The following is a 26,724-nucleotide window of genomic DNA, read 5'->3' on the forward strand; positions in this document are numbered from 1 at the left end:
CAAGGGACCCACAGGGAGCGTGCCCTCTGCTTGTAGCGGGATAAGGTGTTTCATGGACACCTGCGGTCCCCAAGGCCCCCCAGAATGAGAGTAACACTGACAGCCAAGGCCTAGGCTTGGGGGGCAGGCCAGCAGCCCTCAGAATCAGGGCCGTGTGGGCGTGGCCTCACCTGCATAGCCAACTGCTGGAGTGACCCCAGGCTGGTGTCCTTTCCTGGCCCCAGTTTCTGGGGAACAGCCCCAACCATCTGCAGGACTGCTGCACTGAGGGCTCTGGGGGTGCCACTTGCCACCCCCAGGTGTCCACGGTGCCCTGTGCCTGAGCCCTGTGCTGCAGACTGCCCGGCACCTCCCCAGTCTGCCTCCTGCCACTACTGCTGAGCACAGTAAGAGCCTGCAGAACACCCCAGGACACGGTGAATGAGCGCCACCCCCGCCCCCACCCTCAGACACACTTGCACACATAGACACCTCCACACCTGGCGGCCCCCAGCCCTGCTTGAACTACCCTGGCCTCAGGGGGACAGCAGGAGGCAGAGGAGGCGCTGGGCGGGACTCGGGGCTGGGAATGGAGGGCAGGGCAGGCAGGGTGGGGGCAGGCGGTCACTGCGGCTCAGTAGCCCTGCGACTGGTAGCCCTGGGGCTCGGCGTCGAAGGAGTTGGCCGGCTGCTGGTAGGTGCCGCCCAGGCCGGCGGGGTCCGGCCCGACGCTGGGCTCCACGTAGGGGGCGTAAGGCATGCTGGAGTCCTGGCTGGGGTCCATGTAGTCCTGGGAGAAGAGGGCCGAGTCGGCGCCAATCTGGTACCGCTGGAAGGCCAGCACAGCCTGGCCCGCCTGGGGAGGGGCCAGCAGGGACAGGACAGGTGGGAGGGGACGGTTAGAGGGGAGACAGACAAGAGCACTGGGTTAGTGGCAGTTAGTTGACAGGACACGGACAGAAGAGAGTTACAGACCTGTGGGCCCGGAGCACACAGGATGCAGAGGAGTCGGGTGGGAAGGGAGGCTGTCCAGGCAGCCGCCCCACTCCCTCCGGCCACCAAGAACCTGGCAGGCCCTGGCCAGGTCTCTTGCCGAGGTCACTAAGGCCATCACGCACGCCGTCCCCACTGCAGTTACGATGGCCACAGGGCCGCCCTTCTCACATGGTGTTCTGTGGCTGTCTTGGGAATGGTGCAAAAGCTTCTCCTTTTTTTTCTTCCATTGGTGGGGACTGAACCCAGGGCTTTGTGCCTGCCGGTGAGCACTCCACGACGGAGCCATACCACTAAGTTCCTTAGGACGGAGAACTCTTGGCATCTCCTGAAAGCCATCCTCTGCCTCTCTTGCAGCTTGACAGAGTCCTGTGACTAAACTAAGCTTTGGACACCGAGGACCGGCCATGTTCTTTGTCTCACTCTGTGACCTGATGCCTGGAAGGCAGGTATGGTGGCTGGAGCTCTAGCCCACTAAACCCAGAGGGAAGATGCTGGGGCCAGTGGAGGTCTGGAGCCAGCACGCAGCCTGGACGCCCTCCCCGGCTTGGGCGTGGCTTAAATCGGTTAGGATTTCCATCACTTGCTGCTAAACCTTACTTTAGCTGAAACGCTTGACTCCACCTGTGCTAGAAAGATGTTGCTCATCCCTTTCTGGGGGCTGGGAAGACTGAGGCCAAGTTATGGGGGTCCTGCTTCGTCCCAGGCCCAGGGCCCCTCACCTCCCTCCCTTTGACCAGTCCTGTGATAAAGCACCAAGCCACCCAGGAACCCAAAGGGGTGCTCTGGGGCAACCCTTTCTTTTGAATGGTACTGGGGATGGAATCCAGGGGCCACCTGGGCTACATCCCCAGCCTATTTTATTTTCTGTTTTAACAGGCTCTCGCTAGGTCGCTGACAGTCTTGCTAAGTTGCTGAGGCTGCGGTCCAGTCTCAGCCTGCCAGTACTGGGATTACAGGTGTGCACCACCATGTCAGGCACAGGGCAGGATTTTCTGGGAAGTGGCTGTTAAAGCCATACCCGGGGGGCCCAGGAAGGGCAGACCAGGCCCAGAGAAGCAGGGCTGTAGGGCCAGGTGGCCCTGTGGGTGGGCTTGCTCTGGTGGTCTGAGGTCCTAAGTGTTGGGGCACAGACATTGGGCCTGGAGAAGCCAGGCACCCCGGGGGGGGGGGCACCCTTGAGCTGCTGCAAGCCTGGCTGAGCACGGGGAGCCAGGGCTGCAGCTCCCTGGCTCCCTACGCAGGCTGACCTGCACAGAGGGCAGGAGCAGGTGACCTCTGTGGGCCCCTCGTTAGGGGGCCTTAAGACAGGTAGCAGGGGAAGGTCTCTCCAGACCGCAGACAGGAGGCTGGAGTCCAGCTCCGCACCTGGCCCTTTCTCAGGGCAAGCACACCCGCTCTGCACCTACTCCCCTTGAATGCCTCCAGAAAGCTCACTGTGTGTTCAGCTCCAGCAAGGCTGAGCCACCGCTCCAGGCCTGCCCACTGCTGCTCCACCCCTGTGGAGTGGAGGGAGAGGTGGGTGCCCCAGGGAGGGACCTGTGCAGAGCTGGAGGTCAAGTCCTCTGGCAGAACAGGATTAGCCACAAAAGAATCTCTCCCAAAGGAGTTTATGGAGACGCCTCTGACTCTGGAGAGAACTATGCACGAATACAGCTTACATTTACTGAGCATCCCTGTGCCAAGCCCAGTGCTGGCCTTTGGTTTTGTTTTTGCAGGTCTGGGGATGAACCCAGGGGTATTAGACCTCCGAGCTACCGCCCCTGCCCTATTATTTTTTTTTTATTCTTTATTTGATACAGGGTCTAAGTTGCGGAGGGCCTAAGTAGCCGAGGCTGTCCTCGAACCACGATCCTCCTGTCTCAGCCTCCCAAATGCCGGGATTACGACGTGTGCCACCACACCCGGCTCAGCGTTGGCCTGTATTCCATCTGCACAGCCTCGGGAGGTTGGCTCATTGTCACCCACCAGTCCAGGGAAATGGACTGAGGTTCAGAGAGGTGTGGGGATCTTTCTCAGGGTCACAGTGCATGAAAGCAGAACAGGCCAAAAATGTTCTGACATACCAGGCCGGACCCCTTTATTTTTATTTATATATTAATGTGTGTGTGTGTGTGTGTGTGTGTGTGTGTGTGTGTGTGTGTGTGTGTGTGGTGCTGGGAATGGAATCCAGGGGCATAAAGCTATACCCCTAGACCAATTTTTAAATTTTTAATTTAATTTAATTTTTATTTTTTATTTTTATTTATTTATTGTTTTGCGGGTCTGGGGATGGAACCCAGGGACATTTGACCTCCGAGCTACACCCCCTGCCCTATTTTTTATTCTTTATTTTGAAACCGGGTCTCACTGAGTGGCAGAGGCCTCACTAAGTAGCTGAGGCTGTCCGCGAACCACGATCCTCCAGTCTCAGCCTCCCGAATGCTGGGATTACAAGCGTGCGCCACCACGCCCGGCTCTAATTTTTAATTTTAAAATAGGGTCTTACTAAGTTGCGGAGGGCCTCACCAAGTAGCTGAGGCTGTCCGCGAACCCAGATCCTCCCGTCTCAGCCTCCCAAGTACTGGGATGACAGGTGTGCGCCACCATGCCTGGCTGTGGGGCAGGTTTGACGTATCTGTCTTCCCCTCCAAGCCTGTGGGCTCTTGGGGTCAGCGACCCCATCTTATTCATCACTAGGCACAAAATAAGCCGCTCAATAAATGTTTACTTATCGGATGAACACACAGAGAACAAACGAAGGAGGCACGGATGGATGAGTGAGTGTGACCAGTCCTAACCGCCCTGGGTCGGCCTCCCCGAGGCCCTCGCATCAAGGGCCCCGCAGGCACTGGGCTGGCCCGCAACCTCGCCAGTGCTGGCGCAGGGCTAGGGCTGCGTGGAAGCGGGAAACAGGGTGCTGTACTCCTCCTGGAAGGCAAGGTCCTTGAATCTGTGCACGGCCAGGGCTGCAGTCAGGCTCTGCCAGGAGAGAGCGGGGTGAGACTCTGCCAGGAGGAGCCGGACAGGAGCAGGCACCTGTCAGCAGGTGCTTCAGATCAGCAGGAGGTGCTGGTGCCCACCCCGGCTGTGCCTCTGGGAGCCTCCCAACTCCTCCCTGCAGGCTGGGTGGGCCCTGCTTCCGGTGCCTTATTTGGCCTGAGATGGCCTGGGTCACTTTAGTTCCTTCTCCCAGTCTCACCCTGTAAACTCTAGCTCCCCATATTGTATGGGGGCAGAGGGGTTGGGCATCTCGGAGAAAAAAAAAAACAACAGGTATTTTCCAAGGGTCCTAGAAGAGAGAAGCCAGCCCAAGGAGGCTGGGGAAGGGAGAGATGGGGAAGGCTGGCTGGCTGTGAAGGCCCCAAGGTGGCCTGGAAGGAGACAGGGCCAAAGCTGGCTGGGCGGCCAGGTTGGGGAGAGCCTTTGAGATGGGCCTGGCAGCCAGGGGACCCTGGAGCTCTGCCGGACAGAGATTAGGAAAGAACTAAAGCTGCAGGAGGAGGGGCAGCTCCCTGTGGTGCCCTGGGGCTCTCAAGACGCTGGGCCAGTGTCTCCAGCCTGCAGGTCAGGGGCTCACTTTCTTTCTTTTTTTTTTTTTTTTTTTTGTGGTACTGAGGATTGAACCCAGGAGCATTCTACCTCAGAGTCCCACCACCAGCCCTATCTTTTATTCTTTATTTTGAAACAGGATCTCATTAAGTTGTGAAGAGCCTTACTAAGTAGCTGAGGCTGGCCTCAAACCTGCAATCCTAGCCGGACGTGGTGGCGCACGCTTGTAATCCCCGCGCTTGGGAGGCTGAGACAGGAGGATCACACAGGTTCAAAGCCAGACTCAGCTACTTAGTGAGGCTCTTAGCAACTTAGTGAGACCCTGTTTCCAAATAAAATAGAAAAAGGTCTGGGATATAGCCTGGAGGTAGAGAGCCTCTAAGTTCCACCCCTAGTACCACCAAAAAAAAAAACCAAAAAAAAAACCCAAACCTGCACTCCTCCTGTCTCAGCCTCCCAAGTACTGGGATTACAAGTGTGCGCCACCACGCCAGGCTGGGGCAACTTTTCTTGGACTCATGATTTTTTTTCCTTGATACTGGAGATTGAACCCAGGGTGCCAGGGTGTTCTACTGTGAGCTATACCCCCCCCCAGCCCTTTTTTTTTTTTTTTTTTTGGTGGTACTGGAGATAGATCCTAGGGGCCTTCTACTTCCAGACCTATTTTATATTTTATTTGGAAACAGGGTCTCACTAATTTGCTGAGAGGCTCACTAAGCTGCTGAGGCTGGCTTCGAACCTGCACAGTCCTATCTCAGCCTCCCAAGTACTGGGATTACAAGTGTGCACCACCATGCTCGGCTCCCCCAGCCCTATTTTTTTTTTTTTTTTTAAAGCTACATGTGGTGGCTCATGGTTTTTTTTTTTTTTTTTTTTTTTTGGTGGTACTGGGGTTCCTGGAAGCCCTTCTACCCCTCCGGGCTACACTCCCAGACCTATTTCTTATACTTTTTTATTTGGAAACAGGGTCTCTTAAGCCAGCACGGCTGGCTTCAAACCTGCGCAATCCTCCTGTCTCAGCCACCAAAGTGTGGGGATTACAAGTGTGCGCCACCACGCCCGGCTCCCAACCCTATTTTTATATTTTGAAATAGGATCTCACTAAATTGCTGAGGACCTTGCTAAACTGCTAAGTCTGGCCTTGAACCTATGATCCCCCTGTCTCAGCCTCCTAAATACTAGAACTATAGGCATGTGCCACTATGCCTGGCTCCCATGGCCCTTTTTTTTTTTTTTTTTTTTTTTTTTTTTGGTGGTACTGGGGTTCCTGGAAGCCCTTCTACCTCCGGGCTACACTCCCAGACCTATTTTTAAATTTTATATTTGGAAACAGGGTCTACTAAGCCAGCGCGCGCAGCTGGCTTCGAACCTGCGCGATCCTCCTGTCTGCCTCCCAAGCGCGGGGATTACAAGCGTGCGCCACCACACCCGGCTCTCCCACAGCCCTTTTTATTTTATTTTATTTTATTTTTTATTTTTGGTGGTACTGGGGTTCCTGGAAGCCCTTCTACCTCCGGGCTACACTCCCAGACCTATTTTTACTTTTTTTTTTTTTTTTTTGGAAACAGGGTCTCCTAAGCCAGCGCATGCGGCTGGCTTCGAACCTGCGTGATCCTCCTGTCTCTGCCTCCCAAGCACAGGGATTACAAGCGTGCGCCACCATGACCGGCCTTTTTATTTTATTTTGAAACAGGGTCTCACTAAGGTGTGCTCTGGCCTAGAACCTGGTATCCTCCTGTCTCAACGCCCCCCATGAATTCCAGGGCTGCAGCAGTGTATCCAGCTGACAGGATATTTTTTTTTAAAAAGCCTGAACAGTTTATCAATACATAAAGATCAGATTTCATGTGAAAATTTAGATTTCTGGTTTCTCTGGAAAAATCGGAAGTGCTGGCCTCACGGGTCCGCATTCCTGCCCGGCAGTGGGTGCCTTAGGGTAGGCGCGCACGTGGCTCCTGGCTGTTCACCTGCTCCTGGGTGGCCTGGACCACTGCCCACTGCAATGGCAGCTTGAAGCACCTCCCCCCATTACCAGATGGGGGGACAGAGGCCAGGAAAAGCAGCACAGCCCCAGGATGTGCTCCGGGTCCTGACTCCCAGGCCTGGCTCCTTTCTGTTTGGGCCTCTATCTTATCAGTAAAAGGTGGTAATAAATAGCAACCCAGAGTGGCTGGGGGTGCCTGTAACCAGAGGCTGCTCCACACCAGGTCCAGGGCCTTGGCCCGCTCATGGCGTCCCTGCTGCAAGGCTACGTGGGCTCCGGAGGCTGAGCAAGGCCCTGGCACTTGAGAGAAGGCACCGCCTGGGGCCTGACTGGGGCGAGAGTGGGCTGGGTGGGCGCTGTACTCACCCAGGTGAAGATGGAGAAGAAGGAGAAGGCGATGGCGGCCCGGGCTGCGTCCGTCCCTTCGTTCAGCGGGTTATCCTCGGGCTTGGACACCTGCCACTGGTTGGCCAGAAAGCAGAAGCCCACGAACCAGAGGAAGGCCCAGAAGGCTGGGGGCCCCGGGTGCGCACAGGTGCAGAGGGTGAGAGGTAGGTCAGGGGGAGGTCGGTCAGGGGTCTCCCCCGCTCCGCCCAGAGGGCGAGGCAGTGGATGGGGCAAGAGGGGCCCAGAGAGGGCCAGGATGGGGGAAGCCCCATGCAGAAGGGAGGCCACCGGCAGCCAAGGACCAGCAGGCAGACAGGGCCAGGAGTAGAGGGAGAGAGGGGGAGAGAGAGAAAGGGGGAGAAAGGAAGAAGGCAGTCAAGTCAGGCCACAATCCTCTAATTTTTTTTTAGTTGTACTTTACTAGGAATTGAATCCAAAGGCATTCTACCTCTGAGCTACACCCCCAGACTGTTTTAGTTTATTTGGAAACAGGGTCTTGCTAGGCTGATGAGAATCTTACTATTTGCTGAGGCTGTTAGCGAACCTGCAATCCTCCTGTCTCAGCCTTCCAAGTGCTAGGACTACAGGTGTGCACCATCATGCCCAGCTTTTTTTTTTTTTTTTTTTTTATGGTACTAGGATTGAACCCAGGAGCATTCTACCTTTGAGCTACACTCCCACCCTCTTATTTATTTTTGGTGGTATTGGGGATGAAACCCAGGGGCATTCTACCTCTGAGCTATACCCTCAGTCCTATTTTTTAGTCTTTTTTAGTGTTTTTTTTTTTTTTTTAAACAGGGTCTCATTGAGTTGCAAAGGGCCTCACTAAGTAAGTAGCCAAGGCTGTCCTCGAACCATGATCCTCCAGCGTTCGCCACCATGCCTGGCTCTAGTTTTTGTTTTGAAACAGGGTCTGGCTAGGTTGATGATGAGTCTCACTACTTGCTGAGGCTGTCCTTGAACCTGTGATCCTCCTGTCTCAGCCTCCCAGGTACTGGGATTACGAGTATGTACCACCAAGCCCGGGTTTATGTTTTATTTTGAAACAGGGTCTTGCTAAGTTGATGAAGCTGGCCTCCTGTCCCAGCCTCCCAAGTGCTGGGCTTACAGGCCTGTGCCACCATGCCTGCCCACTAGCGGCCATTTCTGTGGGTCAAAGGGTGGCAGGCCGTCTCCTGCTGCCTAGGGCCAGCAGAAGGGGACACGGAGGCACCTGTGTCCGACTGTGCACCGGGGTCCCACCATTCCTCACTTAGCTCTTGGGTGGCTGCCCCAGGAGGGGGTGTAGGAGGGACCCCTGAGATGGGCCCGCTCCGGCCGTGCCGTCCCCACCAGGGAGCGGGAGCTACTCTGGGTCTCTGGCCCTAACTGGCCCGCCCTCCCCAGGCCACCTGTGACCTCACTGGATGGAGCCCCCGCACACCCTGCTGGGGACCGCCAGGCCAGCTCACCCGAGACGCCGATGTCCGACAGCACGGCCTTCTTGCGGTCCTTGACGCTGCTGATCTGCGGGAAGTAGACGTCCAGGGCCAGGTAGAGCAGGCAGCTGAGGAAGGCCAGCACGCCCACCGTGACACCGTAGCGGCAGGCGCTGGGGTTGCGGTTATAGATGCAGAACTCCTCGCCCTCCGAGGGGCTGTTGAGGTAGCCCTCGTTCACGATGGAGCCAAACACCACGATGGAGAACACCTGTGGAGGGGCCAGGCTTGAGCCCGGGAGGGGAGGCTCTCACCACCCCACGCGGCGGCCATTTCAGAGGGACGGCACTGCCCGGGCCCACACAGCAGGGACAGGATCACCGGCTTCCTTCCTCGCTGCAAATTCTGACCGCAGGTGCAGCCCCGCCGGGCATGCCCTCGCCAGAGTGGGCCTGCGTCCGGACACCAAGCTGCCCCAAGGACTGGCCTGGCCCCTGGAAAGGAGGGCGTGGGCCCTCCTGGCTGGTGAACCTGCAGACCCCCCGCCTGTCCAGGGGGCACCGTGAGACCAGCAGTGCCCAGTCCCATACTGTGCTCCCTCGGTGGGGTGAGGGCTGGCCCACCCTTCCCTGTTGCCATGACTACCCAGGCCCCTGCAAGCAGACGGGATGATGAACATGATGAATCCCGCCAGGCGCTCCAAGGCCGTCTCACTCAGGTCCTCAACACGCCTCGGTGACAGTAATTTTGACTGGGTAGGCAGCCAGGTGTGATGGCCGCCGAGACCCTGCTCCTAGTCTACTTCCCTTAAGGGCGGCTGCACCTAGTGGCTTGCTTCTAACAGAAAAACTGCAGAAAAAAGTGAGGTTTCTTTGTGACCTTCTAGTGTAGGTCACGAAGTCCTCGCTCGCCCCGCCCCACCCCTCCCTGCCTGTGCGCTGGAAGTCAGCGTTTGTGTTTGGACGGCCCCAGGGAGAGGCCCACATGGCGAGGGACCGAGGAAGAACCCGGCCACCCGAGGCAGGGAGCCTACCAGGGACCGAATCAAGCCAACACCAGGCACATGAACCTGAGGCTGGATTGACCCCGGTGGGCCCCGCCATAGACCTCCGCCCCGGTCGAGTCGACCCCGTGGCTCGGCCATGAGAGACCAGTGGCAGCGGCACCCAGCCACGCACAATTCTGACCCACAGAACTGAGACACTTCTGTTGTTTGAAGCCCAAACTTTTGGAGCAATTTGTTATGCAGCTATAACTAACTAATGCATTAGTATTTATCTTGCTTCGCTGGTGAGGCGGTTAAGGCGGAGGTATTAGCAGGTGTGCCCAGTCGCGCGCTGGCAGGTGACGGAGCTGGACCCAAACTGCGGGGGCCGACTCTGAAGTTCACCGTCCCTCCTGGGACTGCTCGCCCCCCCCCCCGAAACCTCGTGCAGAAGAGGAGGCCGAGATCCGAGGACACACACTCAAGACTTGGCGGCGCGCGGTCTGCGGTGAGCTGGAAGGACGGCCACTGTCCACGTCCACCGCTTTACTTCTCGTTTCTTCTACAATAGGAAACGGTCATTTCTCGTGTGCGTGCGCACGTGTGTGTGCACACGTGTGCAGTGCCAGGGCCCGAACCCGGTGCCCTCTACCTCTGAGCGACATCCCAGCCCTAATTTGCTTTTCTATTTTGAAACAGGGCCTCACTACGTTGCTGAGGCAGGCTTCAAACTGTCTCAGACTCCCAAGCAAGCCTGAGATGACAGGCATGCCCCACCACACCCAGCTTATATTGAAATAATTACTTCAATCGTAAAATTTTCAATTATTATCTTAAAATAAGCCAGGCACATTTTCTTCTACAGTTTATACCCAGGGTGGGTAATGATTACAGGGTGGATGGGAAAACGCGAGAACCCTGTTACTGCTATAGTTTATCTCTTCTTTTTGAGATATCTAGGCAGCCATGTGCCACGTGGTGGTGTTTGTTTTGTTTTGTTTATTGTACTAGAATGGAACCCAGGGGCCTTCTACCTCTGGGCTACACTCCCAGTCCTATTTTATATTTTATTTGGAAACAGGGTCTCACTAAGTTGCTGAGAGCCTCACTCAGTAGCTGAGGCTGGCTTCGAACCTGCACGATCCTCCTGTCTCAGCCTCCCAAGCGCGGGGATTACAAGCGTGCGCCACACACCCGGCTCGCAGAGGCGTTCTGGTCAGGGGTGGGCGGCACGTACTCCAGTGGTCCTGTAAGATACCCTGGTGACGTCGCGGCCGGCTTAGCTGTGTCAGTGGCTCTGTGACGTCTGCCCAATGAGCAGTCGCCTAACAAGGCTTTGACGCACCCCACTGTTGGCAACACACGTCTATCCTTCATGAGGATTTTTAATGTGCAGGAAACATACGTGCAGCAGTTATACACATAACAAGTATGTCTACATTTGATGGGAGGTTGGACAGAACTTCCTTCCAAAAGGAGGACACAGTCAAAAGTACGGACCAAGCTGGGCGTGGTGGTGAACACTGCAAGCTCAGTCCTTGGGAGGCTGAGGCAGGAGGATTACAGGTTTGAGGCCAAGTTCAGCAACTTACGCCCTCAGCAACTTAGTGAGACCCTGTTTCAAAAGAGTAAAATACTGGGTGTGTAGCTCTGAGGTAGAACACCCCTGGGTCCAACCCCTAGTATTCCCTACCCCCAAAAAAAGTATGGCAAGCCGGGCGTGGTGGCGCACACATGTAATCCCTGCACTTGGGAGGCTCAGACAGGAGGATCGCACAGGTTCGAAGCCAGCCTCAGCTACTTAGTGAGGCTCTCAGCAACTTAGTGAGACCCTGTTTCCAAATAAAGTATAAAATAGGTCTGGGAGTGTAGCCCGGAGGTAGAAAGCCCCTGGGTTCCATCCTCAGTACCATTAAAAAAAAAAAAGGTATGGTGACACGTCTTGGGGCCCTGCCTGTCAAGGAGGATGCTGACCCAGAAGTGCACAGAGAGGCGAAAGGAGAGGCAGACCCTGGCGTCCCCACACAGCAAGACAGCCAGAGTGGGACGGAGAACCGAAGTGCCGGTACTGCCACGGCACAGGTAAGCCCTGAGAGCACGGGCCAGAAAAGCAAGAGCCAGGCTTGCGCTGCGCCCGGGACGCGCGCCAGGTGTCATCCCAGCATCAAAAGAAAACGGAACAAAGGCCAGACGTGGACAGTCACGGGCTACATGATTTCATTTCTGGGCTATATTCATGAGAAGCGAATAGAGGCCGGGCTGACAGAGCCTGCCGAGGGTGGGTGGCTACTTACGGGCCTGGGGCATTCCTGTGGGGTAAGAAAAGGTTTGCAAACTAGAGAGCGAGGGTGGTCGCGCTCCAGTGTGAACACACTCAGCACTGCCCAATTATACACTCTGGAATGGTTAACGGCACGGACTGTGAAGTTAGCTGCGACTTTTTACAAAAGAAGAAAGATTCCGAGGCCACAGGCACACAGGGGCCTGTCCCGACCTGGGAACGCCCTGGGCTCTGAAGGGCATCCTGGCTCAGCTCCGCCCGCCACAGGCACCACATCCTCCCCATCAGCCCCTAAGCCAACACGGCAATGTGTGCTGGCCCTCCAGATGACGCAGAAGAGAAACTGAGGCTCGGAAAGGGAAAGTGGCACTGTGGTCGGCAGCCTGGGCCGCATGGCCCAGGTCCCCTTGCGCCCCGCACGCAGGCACCTCTGGCGGGACAAAGGCCGGAAAGCAGCACCAGGCACCGGGCTCGGGCTGCGGGCTCCAGCCCGTCCGGCGCTCAGGGACACAGGAGCAGAGTGACAAGGAGCAGGACCGAAAAACAATTGTCAAGGTGGCTGCTGAGCTCCCGGCAAGACCCGGGCAGGTGCGGCAGGCTCGGGACACTGCCAGACCAACGAGCAGCCGGTGGCTGTCCTGGCCTCTGCCACTCGGTGCAGTGAAGCTCGGATCTGGGCCTCGGGACTAGCCCCAGGCTCCTGCCAGAAAACAGCGGATCAGTAATCAAGGCCCAGCGCTGCAGGCCACCAGATGCCACCAAGCCAGCAGAATGGAAATGCCTCTTGATTAGAAAGATTTCAGACACCAAAGAGTCAGACAGACCCGCTAGATTCAAGTCTGAGGCCTCCTGCTCACACTGTGTGGCCTTCGGTCAGAGACTGGACCTCTCTGAGCCTCAGATTGGTCATCTATAAAATTAACTTCCAAGGCCGGGCATGGTGGTACACGCTTGTAATCCCCGCGCTTGGGAGGCTGAGGCAGGAGGATCGCACAGGTTTGAAGCCAGCCTCAGCTACTGAGTGAGGCTCTCAGCAACTTAGTGAGACCCTGTTTCCAAATAAAGTATAAAATAGGTCTGGGAGTATAGCCCGGAGGTAGAAAAGCCCCTGGTTTCTATCCCCAGTACCACCAAAAAAAAAAAAAAAATTTCCATGAACCCTTCCTCTGGGGAGAACTTTGTGCTAGTACCCTGAGCCAGGCAGGGCCTCACAAGAGCTTAGTGAAGGTTCCTTCCCTTCTTCAGAGGCCCCAGGAAAGAAGGAATCATCCTAGAAGACCCCCTGAACACCTCTTCCTAGGCGATGGGAGCTCCCTGGGGCTGGAAAGGTCTCTGCTGAGGGTACAGGAGGGAGGCGGCAGCAGAGAAGGAACCAGTAAGTCGGGGCCCTCCTGAGGGACCGCGGCAGGGAGGCCCTGGAGAGGCCAGGAGGAACTTGCTTGAAACAAGAGGAGGGGGGACAAAAACACCCCCAGGGGCCGCTCTGCCTCCCAGCTCCGGGCTTGATTTATTTACTTATGTATTTATTGTGGTATTGGGGACTGAACCTAGGGACATTCTACCTCTGAGCTATACCCCCAGCTCTCTTTTTATTTTGAAACAGGGTCTCACTAGGTTGATGAAAGTGTCTCTACTTGTCAAAGATAACCTCGGCCTCCCAAGTGCTGGGGTTACAAGTGCGCACCACCACACTCGGCTATATTTATTTATTTGTTTGTTTGTTTTGCCGTACTGGGGAATCAAACCCAGGGGCATTCTACCTCTAAGCTATACCCCCGGGCCTAGTTTTTATTCTTTATTTTGAAACAGGGTCTCAGTGAGTTGCAGAGGGCCTCACAAATTGCTGAAGCTGGCCACCAATCTGTGATCCTCCTGTCTCAGCCTCCCATGTACTGGGATTACAAGCGTGCCCCACCACACCCAGCTATTTTATTTTGAAACTGGGTCTCACTAAGTTATTGAGGGCCTAAGTTGCTGAGGCTGGCCGCAGAGCCTGTGACCCTCTGGTCTCAGCCTCCCGAGGACTGTGATTACAGGCCTGCGCCACCATGCCTGGCTCCCAGGTCCCTTTCAGTGTCTTCCCCTGGACTGTCCCTGGCACGGCTGTGCCCTGCGCTACGGTGAACATGCCCCACGCCGGGGCGGTGAGTGCAGCTGCCTGGTGACCCCTGACACTGAGGCCTGGTAGCGGTGGCTCCTTCACTCAGCACTAAGTCCTGCGCACCAGTAAGTACCAGCCTGTGCGGGAGGCTGGGCATACAGCTGGGAAGGAGACAGGCGAGGTCTCTGTTCTCATAGATAAATACATCTTAAATCCTGGCGAGTGTCAAGAAAAAGGGCAAAGAGCATAAGAGGACGGGGGCTGGGCGGGCTGGGTGGCCCGCGGGGCCTTGCAGGAAGTTGCCTCTGAGCAGAAGCAGGACTACAGATACCATATTACAGAAAGAAGCTGCCACAGGTGCAAAGGCCCTGGGGTGCAAATGCGCTCGCTGTCGAGCAGCAGCACAGAGCCAGTGTGGCTGGCGCAGCATGAAGAGGGGTCAGGGAGGAAGTGAGTCACTGAGGTCAGGGTGAGTCCAGGAGCCACCGTGGATCTTACAGCCGCTGAGTGAACTGATGCGACCTCAGCATGAACACAGCCTCCTTCTGGGAGTGGTGGTGCACAAGTGTAATTCCAGTACTTGGAAGGCTGAGCCAAAAGGATCGAAGGTCGGCCGCCAGCCTCAGCAACTTAGTGAGACCCTGTTTCAAAATTAAAAATAAAAAATGCTGGCAGTGGGGCTGGGCATGGTGATGCATGCTTGTAATCCCAGCATTTGGGAGGCAGAGACAGCCTCAGCTACTTAGTGAGGCCCTCCGTAACTCAGTGAGACTGGTTTCAAAATAAAGAATAGAAAATAGAGCAGGGGGTGTAGTTTGGAGGTCAAATGCCCCTGAGTTCTATCCCCAGACCCGCAATAAAAAAAAAAAGAGAGCTGGTAGTATAGCTCAGAGGTAGAATGCCTCGAGCCAAGCATGGTTGCACACACTTGTAATCCCCGTACTTGGAGGCTAAAACAGGAGGACCACAGGTTCTCAGCCAGCCTCTGCAACTTAGTGAGGCCATTTCCAGATAAAAGATAGAATAGGGATGGGGGTGTAGCCCAGAGGTAGAAAGGCCCCGGGCTCCATCCCTAGTACCACAAAAAAGAAAAAAGTGGGGGGTGAGGATGCAGCTACATGGATACAGTACCTCTGGATTCAAAACCCAGTACTGAACTGAGTACTGTGAAGAATAAAATGCCAGCCACGTAAGGATGGGCGAGGTACTGCGGCCCACACCATTAGTTTCAGCTACTCAGGAGGCGGAGGCAGGAGGACTGCACGTTTGAGGCTGGCCTTGGCAAGTTAGAGACCCTGTCTCAAAATAATAAACAAACAAGCAAATAAATATTAGGCAAGCGACGTGCTCTGTGGCCCTCCAGGCTGCTGGTCTCAGGCCCATGCACATCTGTCCAGGGACCTGCCCAGGTCAGAGTCAGCACCTGACCCTCAGCCTCTGAGTCCGAAGCCAGCACTGGTGCCAGGCGGTCTCCCTGGTGGCTTGTTAAGGCTGGGTCTTCAGGGACAGCGAGACACCGAGCGGCCCACGGCGCGGCCCGCGGAGACACCGGAGAACCGGATATGGAGCCAGAATGGAATTCGACGACGCTGGCCACAGCTGCAGAGGCACGGGGATTCATTCAACACGTGGATCCGACCGGGGAGGGAGTCGGGTCTGCGGAGACGGAACCGAGGCTCGGAAACGGGCTTCCGGGCGAGGGCAGAGGGCGACAGCCAGGGCCGGCCTCCCTGGCCGCCGGGTGCCCAGAACGGCAGGGAAGTCTCCCCCTCCCCGCGAGCTAAAGAAAGCTAAAGAAAGCACCACGCCAACAGCAGCCTCTCGATGGCTTTCCTTCCTCTTTTGAATCCTATCCCGAGTCTTTTTAGAAACACATTCCAGATGGTGCTTGGTGCAGACCTACGTCAAAGCAGAAAAACAAACCGGCAGGAAGCTCGGATCCATGGAATTTTCAGGATCTTGGGCTACCAGGTTTAGAGGCACAGAGAGAAACCTGAGAAGTAGCAAGCCCTCCGTGATCCGCTGGCCTCTGCCCCCGGCCCTGCTCGGCCGTCCCAGAGGGAGAGGCTGGCATGGCCACGTGCCGTCCCCACCTGTCCACCGAACACCTTCTCAGCAGTGGGGCCCGGCCGGGCATGGCCACCGAGGGCATCCACACGCCAGCCACTCTCCCTGCCCTGACCCTCAGGCTGGGGCTTATCTACAGGCCTATCTCCCTCAAGGGCCCTGAGCCAGCACGGCCACCCTGGGCCAGGCACAGGGAGAAGCACCCAGCAGAAGCCATCCACTGCCCCTCACCAAAGCCCTGAAAGAAAAAAACAAACATCCGCAGAGCAGTCTTGGGCCATTCCACAGAGGGGGATGCTGAGACGGGAGGTCCATGTCAGGCCGCCCGGTCCTCGAAAGAGCCCTAACCTCTATGCTCAGCTGCCTCCCGGGAAGGAGCAAATTCCAGGCCCCAAACTCCAGAATCAGCAAGAGACCAGGGAGGGTCTCCTGCTGGGCCCCATGATGAAGGTAGGAGGGACGAGGCCTGGCGGGGCTGCTGGAGAGCCGCCCCTGGCCGGGGTGGGGTGGCGGCAGCCACTGCTCCAGCAGCAGCGTCCCACAGGCCTGGTTTTAAACATCTTTAGACAGATGCTGGGTTCTCCCCAGACACGCTGCAGAGCCGGCCTCTGGTGCCATGGCCCTGTCCCCCACTCCCAATGGCACCAGCTCTCAGGCCTGCAGAGAACATCTGTCTCCAGGCCAGGCAGCAGGGAGGCCGCCTGGTTCCTGTCCTGCACCGCAGGAGGCTGGGAGGCCCGCTCAGTGGCTCTCCACCTCCTGCCCTGGGCCTCCACCCTTGCCCAGGTGCCCGAGACCACCACGGCCTCTTCTCGGGCCTCCCTGACTCCCCCAGGCAGTCCCTGGGCAGCAGCCAGCAGAGCTCAGCAATCTCAGTCTGCAGCTTCGGGGGCTGAGGGCAGGTCTGTGCACAAGGGTGGCCTGAGACCCATGTGGCCGCGGAGTCCCCAGCAGTGAGGCCTCAGCCTCCCAGATACCCCTCCAGTCACTACAGGTCCCCACCCAGGTCACTATGCTCCAGGCAATGACAGTGGCCTGTTCTACACACGCCCTCACCACCCGCGCAGCCCCTCCTGTTGCCCCTCATAGCAGGCAGCCTAAACACCCATGTCAGGCCAGTTGTTCTCTGCTGGAAACCTGGGATTGGTCTCCCCCAAAAGCGATAAAAGTGAGAGCCCTCTCACTGGTAAGCCCCAGATCCATCTCCCCCTTAATCTCTTTTTCTACCACTACCCTCACACTCCTGCCGCAGGGCCTTTGCATGCGCCTCTGCCTGGGATGCCTACCTTTCCCTCCATCTTCCCAGCAACATGCCTTCTCATCCCCAGATCCAATTCGCAGTGAGAGACACCTCCTCTGAGAAGCCCTCCAGCCCAGCCTCCCACACCCAAGGTGTCCCCAGTACTCCAATAGTGCCTTGTGTGTGTGGTACTGGGGGTGGAACCCAGGGGCTTTTCTACCTCCAGGCTACACTCCCAGACCTATTTTGTACTTTTTTATTTGGAAACAGGGTCTCTTGCGATCCTTCTGTCTCCACCTCCCAAACCTGGGGATTACAAGCTTGCGGCACCACGCCCAACCAGACCTATTTTTTTTTTAATTTGGAAACAGAGTCTCACTAAATTGCTGAGAGCCTCATTCAGTAGCTGAGGCTGGCTTCGAATCCCTGCGATCCCCTGTCTCAGCCTCCCAAGTACTGGGATTACAGGCCTGCTCCACGCTCCTGGCCCCTACGGTTTTGTTGGTAAAAGCATTATAAACTTTCTTCACAGCCACTCGTCCTTGGGTATGTCTCTTCTCAGATCCAGACGGTGGGCCAGGAAAGGCCTCCCGGGAGGTGGGAACAAGTCCCACAGACACAAGCAGCAACCAAGTCAGGGGAAACCGCTCCCTCCTCAGCGTCCCTATGAGCTCTCCCTAGCGAGGGGGCTGCTCCCGCTGGAAGCCGAGCCCCACCTTCCTGCCCCACCTTCCTGCAGGCTTCTGCCTGTGAGGATCCTGCCTCCAGGGCCTGGGCCTGGGCGAGGCAGCCCTGCCAGGCTGTCAGGGCCCCTCAGGGTCATGTGAGGGGGAGGCGGACTAGCAGTGGGCCTCACCCTGCCCCTCCCACCCTTACTAGAGACCTGCCGGGGATTAGGCCGTAATCTCCCCGCTGCTTCAGTGCGGGTGGAGCGGGCAGGGACAAAGATCGGCCCAGATGCCAATCTGTACCCACAGACTGTGCCCGCTTCGCTCTCCTGTGGCTGTGAAACCCAGGGCGCACGGGAGCCATGTCAGGAAGGGGGAAGCAGACGCAGAGAGGGCTTGTGCAACCAGCCTTGCTCAGGACAGAGGCGCCTGTGCTCCCAGCCCCCTTAAACCACACCCCAAGCTGATCCTAGTGTTTGGGAGGCTGAGACAGGAGGACCGCAGGTTTGAAGCCAGCCTCAGCAACTTAGTGAGACCCTGATATAAAATTAAAAAAGTAAATTGGGCTGGGGGTGTAGCTCAGAGGTAGAATGCCTCTGGGTTCAATCCCCAACACCAAACAAAAAGAGGAAACCCCCCACACCCCAGGTCCCCTCCCACCCTAGGCCCTGCTGTCTCTGCCCTTTTGAAAATAAGGAATAAATCCAGGGTAGTGGCTCAGACTTGTAATCCCAGTACATGGGAGGCCGAGACAGGAGGATCACAGGTTTGAGGGCAGCCTCAGTAAGTAGTGAGACTCTCATCAACCTAGTGAGACCTTGCTTCAAAATAAAGATTAAAAAATAGGGGGGTTGGGGTGTAGCTCGAAGGTAGAATGTTCCTGGGTTCAATCCCCAGTAACACACACACACACACACACACACACACACACACACACACACTAGCTAGGCGTGGTGGTATGGTGATATATGACTCTAATTCTAGTACTTGGGAGGTTGAGACAGGAAGATTGCAGGTTCAAGGACAGCCTTAGCAACCTAGCGAGACCCTATTTCAAAACAAAATAATAAAAATAAAATAAAGGATTGGGTTGGAGCCGGGCGTGGTGGCGCACTCTTGTAATCCCTGCGCTTGGGAGGCTGAAACAGGAGGGTCCCACAGGTTTGAAGCCAGCCTCAGCTACTTAGTGAGGCTCTCAGCAATTTAGTAAGACCCTGTTTCCAAATAAAATATGAAATAGGTCTGGGAGTGTAGCCCGGAAGTAGAAAAGCCCCTGGGTTCCACCCCCAGTACCACCAAAAAAAAAAAAAAAAAAAAAAAAGGATTGGGTTGTAGCTCAGAAGTAGAATGTCCCTGGGTTCGATCCCCAGTGCCACAGATAAGTAAGTAAATAAACAAAGATAGACCAATCCAACAGGTCCCCCCCTGGAGCCCACTGGGAGCGGAGTGGGGGCTCTCTGAGGGTGGAAGGTTGGCTAGGAACCATCAACCCAATCCAGCGCTCCTTTTCTCCCTTGACAGATGGGGAAACTGAGGCGCAGGGAGCACTGGCCTCTTGCTGAAGTCACAGAGCAACGAGGGCCAGAGCGCTCCCCAGGCCCGCTGGCCTCCCTCTTGCCTGACAGCTGGTTCTTCCGGTCTGGGCGCCAAGCGGGCTCCTCCAACCACCCTGCCATCTGCCTCTGCCGCCTCCTCCCCTGCTCCAGACTTTCCCTCAGCCCTTCCTCCCAGCCTTTGTTCTCTCGCCCCCAGGCTCCTGCTGGCCTGGCAGCCTGGCTCATGAGGGTCATGTGGGACTCCCCATGTGCCTGGGGACTCCCTCAGGCAGGGCCTTGGCCCAGCACCTCCAGTTAACCTCTGGTGGAGCTCAGCTTCCCTCTAAAGCTGGGGTAACAGCCCAGCATGCCTGTAATCCCAGAGCTTGGGAGAACGAAGACAGGAGGATCCCAGGCCCCACAACTTAGCAAGATCTTCAGAGCAAGACCTTGTTTCAAAATTAAAAAACTAAAACGGGCTGGGAATATAGCTTAGAGGTAAAATTTCCCTGGGTTCAATCCCCAGTACCAAAGAAATTTTAAAAATAAAATAAAATGGGGATCATGGCCCTGCACAGTAGCACATGTCTGCAATCCCAGTACTTGGGAGGCTGAGACAGGAGGATTACAAGTTTAAGGCCAGCTTGAGCAATTCAATGAGACTTCCCTGTTTCAAAATAGAATATAAATAAACCGGGTGTGGTGGTGCACCCTTATAATCCCAGTACTTGGGAGGCTGAGACAAGAGGATCACGTTCATGGCCAGGCTCAGCAACTTAGCAAGGTCCTCTGCAAATCAGTAAGACTATGTTTCAAAATAAAATATAAAATAGGGCTGGGGGTGTAGCTCCGAGGTAGACTGCCCGAGTTTAATCCCCAGTACCAAAAATAAGCAAATGAATGAGTAAAAAAGGTCCGAGGGCATAGCTCAGAGGTAAAAAACACCCCTGGTTTCAATCTCCACTACTGCAAAATAATGATAAAAGCCGGACATGGTGGCACAGCCTTGCAATCCCAGCATTGGGGAGGCTAAGACAAGAGGATTGTGGTTCGCGGACAGCCTCAGCTACTTAGTGAGGCCCTTCGCAACTCCGTGACACCCTGCTTCAAAATAAAGAATAAAAAAAATAGGGCTGGGGGTAGCTTGGAGGTGGAATGCCCCTGGGTTCCATCCCCAGTACCACACAAGAAAAGATGATAACGATAATGACGATAATGAGGGCAGGTTACCTGAGCCTATGAGGAGCTCACCACTGCCATAAACCTCCAAGGCTCCTCCAGACCCAAGCACCCCAACCCGTCACCGAACAAACGGAGGCTGGGAGAGGTGGAGATTTTCCCAGGTCCTAGAGTGGACCTGTCTGGATGCTAAAGCCCCGGCTCTCGTGGCCTTCCCACTTCTCTACCCAAGGAAATGCCCAAGACACGGCAGAAAGCCACGGTCAGCATCTTAGCTGCATCTGCAGCTGCAGGTGTCCTTGCCAGTGACCGATCCTGGGCCTGAGAGAGCAGTCAGAGACGGGCCAGGAAATTTCCAAGTCAGGGGTCAGGGCCATGGACTCGCCTCCCCGCTGGGTGACCGGGCCGTGCCCGTGCTGAGGGCAGGCTGGACATGACCCCTTGTTTCCAGCCAGGAGAGCTGCCCAGAGGTCCCTCCAAGCCAGGCCCCCACTTGGGAGGCTCCCGAGGAGCCTCAAGGAGCTGCAGAAACACACGTCTCCCTGCCAAACCCTCACCCCGGCTTCCACAGCCCTCGTGTGAAGTCAGGCTTGAGTCCCTCTCCCAGGACCCTTCCTGGGCCACCCCACAGCCTGCCCCTCCTGCCTCTCGACCACCACTGGTTAAGCCCTGGGGCCCAGCAGCCGGCATCATCTCCAAATCCAGCCAGACCTCAGGCCTCCAGGTGCCTGCGTGGAGCGCCCCTCCCTCCTTCTGTACCAGAACCCAGCTCCGGGGTCACCTCCTCGAAGCCCTCTGTGACCCTCCCGGCAGAGGCCTAAAACCCTCCGGACTTCCTTTCTGCAGAGACCCGAGCCGCTTAGATGGTGCGTGCTGCCCCGATTCTGCTCCCCTCCCCAGACCGAGTGCTGTGGGTGGGACATAGGCTGGCACAGAGCAGGGACTTGGCATTTGTGGAATGGATCGGCCCACACTGGAGCTGCCCACGGCCTCCGTCTCCCCCCTGCACACCTTCCTGCTGCAGTGGGCTCCAGTATCTCTACGCGGGATGCTTGGGGCAGTGGCCTGGCGGGTGACTTGATGGGAGCGGAGAGGGCTGTCATCTGGAAGCATCTGCGAAGCAGGCTCAGCTGTTTAATTCAGTGCCCCTTGTGACAGTGGGAGGGGCTGCCAAAACTGGGGGTGGAAAGCTGTCCCCTCAAGCCACCCTTTGGCGCTACTGCCACCCAGACTGGGAGCCACGGGGAGAGTGCTGAACATGGAGCCCTGCAGTCCAGGCTCAGCCAGTGGGAGTCAGCTCTTGGGCCAAGCCTTACTTCAATCATCTGCACAACGGAAGGACAGTCACAGAACCCTTAAAAGATCAACCTGGGGCTGCCGGTGTCGCTCAGTGGTCGAGTGCGTGCCTAGCATGCACAAGGCTCTGGCTTTGATCCCAGTACAAAGAGTAAAAAATAAAATCAAAATTATGCACTGAAAACGGCAAATTTTCTAAAATTTTGCTTTTTTTTTTTTTTTTGGTGGTGGTACTTGGGTTGGAACTCAGGGTCATTTTACCTCCAAGATATCCAAGATATAACCCCAGACCTATTTTATTCTTTTATTTGGAAATAGGGTCTCAGAGTTGCCTGTCTCAGAGCCGGGCGTGGTAGCACAGCTTGTAATCCCAGCTTTGGAAGGCTGAGACAGGCGCATCGCACAGGTTTGAAGCCAGCCTCAGCTACTCAGTGAGGCTCTCCGCAACTTAGTGAGACCCTGTTTCCAAATAAAGTATAAGATAGGTCTAGGAGTATAGCCCGGAGGTAGAAAAGCCCCTGGGTTCCACCCCCAGTACCACCACCAAAAAAAAAAAAAGTTGCCTGTCTCAGCCTTCCAAGTACCGGGATCATAAGCACCACTGTGCCTGGCTTGAGGGGATTCTACCTCTGAGCTACACCCACACATCCACAGCCCCCCCATTTTTTTTTTTTTTTTTGCGGGTCTGGGGATGGAACCCAGGGGCATAGGACCTCCAAGCTACACCCCCTGCCCTATTTTTTATTCTTTATTTTGAAATTGGGTCTTCCTGAGTTGCAGAGGGCCTCACTAAGTAGTTAAGACTGGCTGGAACCTGCCATCCTCCTGTCTCAGCCTCCCAAGTACTGGGATTACAAGCGTGTACCACCACGCCTGGCAAGTTTTGCCTTTTATTTTACCAAAATAGACCATTTAAACAAAATTCTGTCAGGACAGGCGTTTTGGCACATGCTTGTAGTCCTTGTACTCTGGAGCCTGAGACAGGAAGATCGAAGGTTCAAGGTCAGCCTCAGCAATTAGTGAGCTCCTGTTTTAAAGTTAAAAATAGGTGGCACATGCTTGTAATCCCAGCATTCAGGAGGCTGAGACAGAAGGATCGCAGTTCTTAGACAGCGTCAGCTACTTAGTGAGGCCCTTTGCAACTCAGAGAGATCCTGTTTCAAAATAAAGAATAAAAGAAGGGGCTGGGAGTGTAGCTTGGAGGTAGAATGCCTCTGAGTTCCATCCCCAGTACCAGAAAAAAATAAATAAATAAAATAAAAATAGCTAGATATGGTGGCGCATGCTTGTAATCCTAGTTCTTGGGAGGCCGAGACAGGAGGATCGCAGATTCACAGCCAGCCTCAGCTACTTAGTGAGGCTCTCAGCAACTTAGCAAGACCCTGTTTTCAAGTAAAAAATAAAATAGGTCTGGAGGTATAGTGTGGAGGTAGAAGGTCCCAATTTCTATCCCCAGTACCACAAAAATAAAGAAACAAACAAATAATAAAAAAAATAAACTAGGGCTGGTGTTGTAGTTCAGAGGTAGAACACCCCTGGGTTCAATCCTCAGTACCAAAAAACACCAACAGAACAAAGCCCTCTCATCACCCGGCACTGCTATCTTCCTCCATAAATCATCTAAGCTCCCCCAAAAGAGAGCATGCAAATGTCACATCAAGGTGGTCCTTCATCCTGAGCCAGCACAGCCTGTGCGGTGACTCCTTCCCCTCTGGCTCCAGAACAAAGATATAAGTCACTACTGACAGGCTGCAGCCACAGAGCGGCGATTGATCGGGCACCTCCGACCTAGCCTCATTCAGACGGGGAGACCGAGTCGCAGGGGCGACAAGGGGCCACTTAGGAAGGTCACGCTGCTGCCTGGGGATGCCAGGAGCAGCAACCAACCTCCTGCCTCCCTAGCCAGCACTGGCCCATCTCCCTCAAAACCCAGGTCAAGGTGGCAGTTCCCAGCTGCCTTGGACCTGGCCTTGGACCCAACCTGGCTGTCCCCAACTGGGCCGGCACAGGAGGCCCGGCCTCGCCCAGCCCGGGGGAGGCAGTGGCCGAGAAGAGCCGAGAGAGACATGCGGGGTCTGCGAGGCCGGCCAGTCGACCTGGGGGCTGCAGTGCCACAGTTGGGGAACTCTCTTTTGAGAAAACAGATAAAGATCTTTCTTGTACATATGTTACAAAATAATGTGGGTAGTAAGTAGGGCTTTCCTGGTTGGGGTACCCATGGTCCTAGTCTGTCTGGAACTAAGGGGCTCCCAGACCCTGGACTATAAGTGCTAAAACCAGAAAAGTTCTGGCAAGCCAGGCTGACTTGGGGCTAGGGCTCCATCAGCTTCCCGGGAAAGCGGCTGCCTGCCAGGCCCCAGGCAGCGTCCAGGGGACAGGAGGGCCGGGCCACATCCCCAGCTGCGTCCACTGCCTGCTCCTTCCAAACAGCAGGGAAGGAGGCAGCGCCCCGCAGGAACCGCGGCCCTCCTAGGTGACGCCACCACAGGTGTGCACCCCCAAACAGAGGCCTACCACGCCTGGCTCTGTTTACCCTATTGTGGTAAAATACCCCGTGAGATTTTCCATCCTTGCCCTTTCTCTTTCTCTCTTACACGCCTTGTGCCTGCCAGGCAAGTACCACTGAGCGGCCCCCAGCCCCAATCTCACCATTTTATTTGTTCATTTGTTTGTTGTTGTTTTTACGGTAGCCTCCCAGCTACACTCCCAGCCCTCTTTTATTCTTTATTTTGAAACAGGGTCTCACATTGGGATTACAAGCAAGTACCACCATGCCAAGTTGTTTATCTTTTTTGTATGTGTGTATGTGGTACTGGGGATGGAACCCAGGGACACTCTACCTCCAAGCCACAACCCCAGCCCTATTTTTTTTTTTTTTTTTTTTTTGGTGGTACTGGGGATGGAACCCTTCTACCTCTGGGCTACACTCCCAGACCTATTTTATATTTTATTTGGAAACGGGGTCTCTTAAGCCAGTGAGGCTGGCTTTGAACCTGCGCAATCCTCTTGTCTCCGCCTCCCAAGCGCGGGGATTACAAGCGCCTGTCACCATGCCCCGCAAAACAGGGTCTCACTGAGTGGCAAAGGGCTTCTCTGAGAGGCTGAGGCTGTCTGCAAAACCGGGTCCTCCTGGCACAGCCTCCCAAATGCTGGAATTAGGAGCTTGTGCTACCACACCCGGCTCTGTTTATCTATTTTTTAAAGGTGTCATGGAGCTTGTAAAAGATGCCCCAGCTCAGACAAAGGTAGAGCGCAGGTGTTAAGGTGAGGGCTGGGGCACCCAGGGGTCATCCTGGGTCATTTCTGGACATTGGGTGGGGGCCGCTCCACAACCCTCATGTCCTCTCCAACCCAATCCCGGAATTCCAGGCTTCCACACTCCTCCTTGCCCCAGGAGAAGCCCGGCACTCCGGAGACATGCACTCATGTTCCAATGCTCCCCCGCCGCGGCCTGCTCCCTGACCCGGGGCCAGTCACCGACCTCTAAGCCCAGTCCCCTCAAGCAAGGGCTGGCAACTTTGCCTGCTCCTGCACACAGTAGATCTGCCTAGTTATTTCTCCTCCTCCTACTTGGAATATCCTCCTATTACCCCAACATGTACAAGTGTAAACCTCCTCATGCTGCTAGGTCCAGCTTGCCATCTCCTCCTTCATGCAGCCTGTCCAGTTCCAGGGCGGGGACACCTGCTTCTGGCCCCCTCCCCACTGGGACATGGGTCCCCTGAGCACAAGGGCTGTGCCTGAGTCATGCGGCCTTCCCTTGGCCCGCAAAGCTCTACTAAATGAAGCCGGCAGAGGCAGAAATGACCCAAGATGAAAGACTCCACAAGCCAGTGGCTATGTCCTCAAGGCCAGAGGCCCCCAGGCAGGCCAGCAGAGCCCTGCCAGACAGCGGCCTCAGGGCTCCCGCCTTTGCCCAGGCATGCCAGGAGACTGCCAGAGATGGGAGAGCTCAGTGCCACAACCCTGTGCGTGTGTCGGGGGTCCCAGGGCACACAGACTAACAGAAGCAGGCATCCCGCCCTCCCCGCACTCTCCATCCAGGGGCCATTTGAACCTGGTCACTGCATCCCTTCCTGGGGCTGCAGGAAGTGGTTTTAACTTTTTTGGACAAAAAAAAGGGAGCTGCCTTCCTCTGGGGGGGTTAGCGATAAATACCCAGGCTAGCCAAGGTGTCACCCACCGGGTCCTGCAGCGGCCCCGCAAACCAGGACAGAGAGGCACTTAAGCTTGCCTGGGCACTGCAGGAGCCCAGGGTCCCTGACAGCGTCCCCACTCCAGGCCCTTATGGCCTGGGCCCACCAAAAATGGGCTCCGAGCCTGCAGAGACAAGGTCTCAGGGAGCCCCAGGCAGCAAGCTCCCCGCAGCAGGCCTCCTTTCCCGGGGTGCTAACCCCCTCCCTCGCGCTCACTGCCCCCTCCCCAGGTCTAAAAAGGAGCCTACTCCACACGGGAGGTCCTGCCCCTCAATGAGGTCCTTCTGGGCTTCACTGTGGGGAGGAGGCCTTCCTCCCAGATCCCCCATAGGCATCCAGGTGTGCGGCGGGAGGGTGCTATGATTCATCAAATGCCAGAGCCCACGGGGGCCGCAAGGAGGCTCCTCTCACCCCCTCTAAAATAGGTAAACTGAGACATGACAGAAGAGGTGGCGCCCTCCCCCACCTCGGAGCTGAACCCCCGCTCCCCGTGGACCTCTCCCGGCGGGTTCCCGGCCCAAGGTCACGCCGCAGTCCTCGAGGGAAGCCGGGGGCCGGCTCCGCTCCGGTCCGCGCCGCGTCCTCGGGCCGGGCGCTCGGACCCCGCTGCCCGCCCGGCCGCTGGACTCCGAGCCCGGCCCCGAGGCCGCACGGGCCGGGGGCGATGGCCGGCGGCGCCCGCCTCCCCGCCTCCCCTCCTCCCCTCCTCCCCTCCTCCCCTCCTCCCCGCCGCCCCGCCGCCTTACCCAGGACACGACGCGCAGGACGGTGTGCGGCTGCCGGGCCAGGGCGTAGGGGTCGAAGGCGCCCCCGGCCTTGCCCGCTCCGTACGCACCCCCTTCCATCGCGGCTGCAGCGCGGCGCCCCCCGCTCGGCGCCGCCGG

The 26,724-nt window shown here is 56.3% G+C and overlaps 1 protein-coding gene across 2 annotated transcripts; it reads right to left on the reverse strand.

The window, feature by feature from the left end:
* Window positions 1-613: 613 nt before the first annotated feature.
* On the reverse strand, window positions 614-26,685 carry SYNGR1 (synaptogyrin 1; the record flags this gene model as incomplete). 2 transcript variants are annotated; one of them, XM_080705897.1, is made up of 4 exons in its annotated part: window positions 614-835; window positions 6,854-6,999; window positions 8,326-8,563; window positions 26,587-26,685. In XM_080705897.1, the coding sequence occupies 4 exons, from the start codon at window positions 26,683-26,685 to the stop codon at window positions 614-616; spliced, it is 705 nt and encodes a 234-aa protein (XP_080562023.1). The 2 variants fall into 2 exon arrangements, with proteins under 2 accessions (XP_080562023.1, XP_080562024.1); XM_080705898.1 differs by lacking the exon at window positions 614-835 and adding an exon at window positions 3,841-3,933.
* Window positions 26,686-26,724: the final 39 nt, after the last annotated feature.

This window comes from Muscardinus avellanarius (genome assembly GCF_963383645.1).
Source record: "Muscardinus avellanarius genome assembly, chromosome: 11".
NCBI classification, from domain to species: Eukaryota; Metazoa; Chordata; class Mammalia; order Rodentia; family Gliridae; genus Muscardinus; species Muscardinus avellanarius.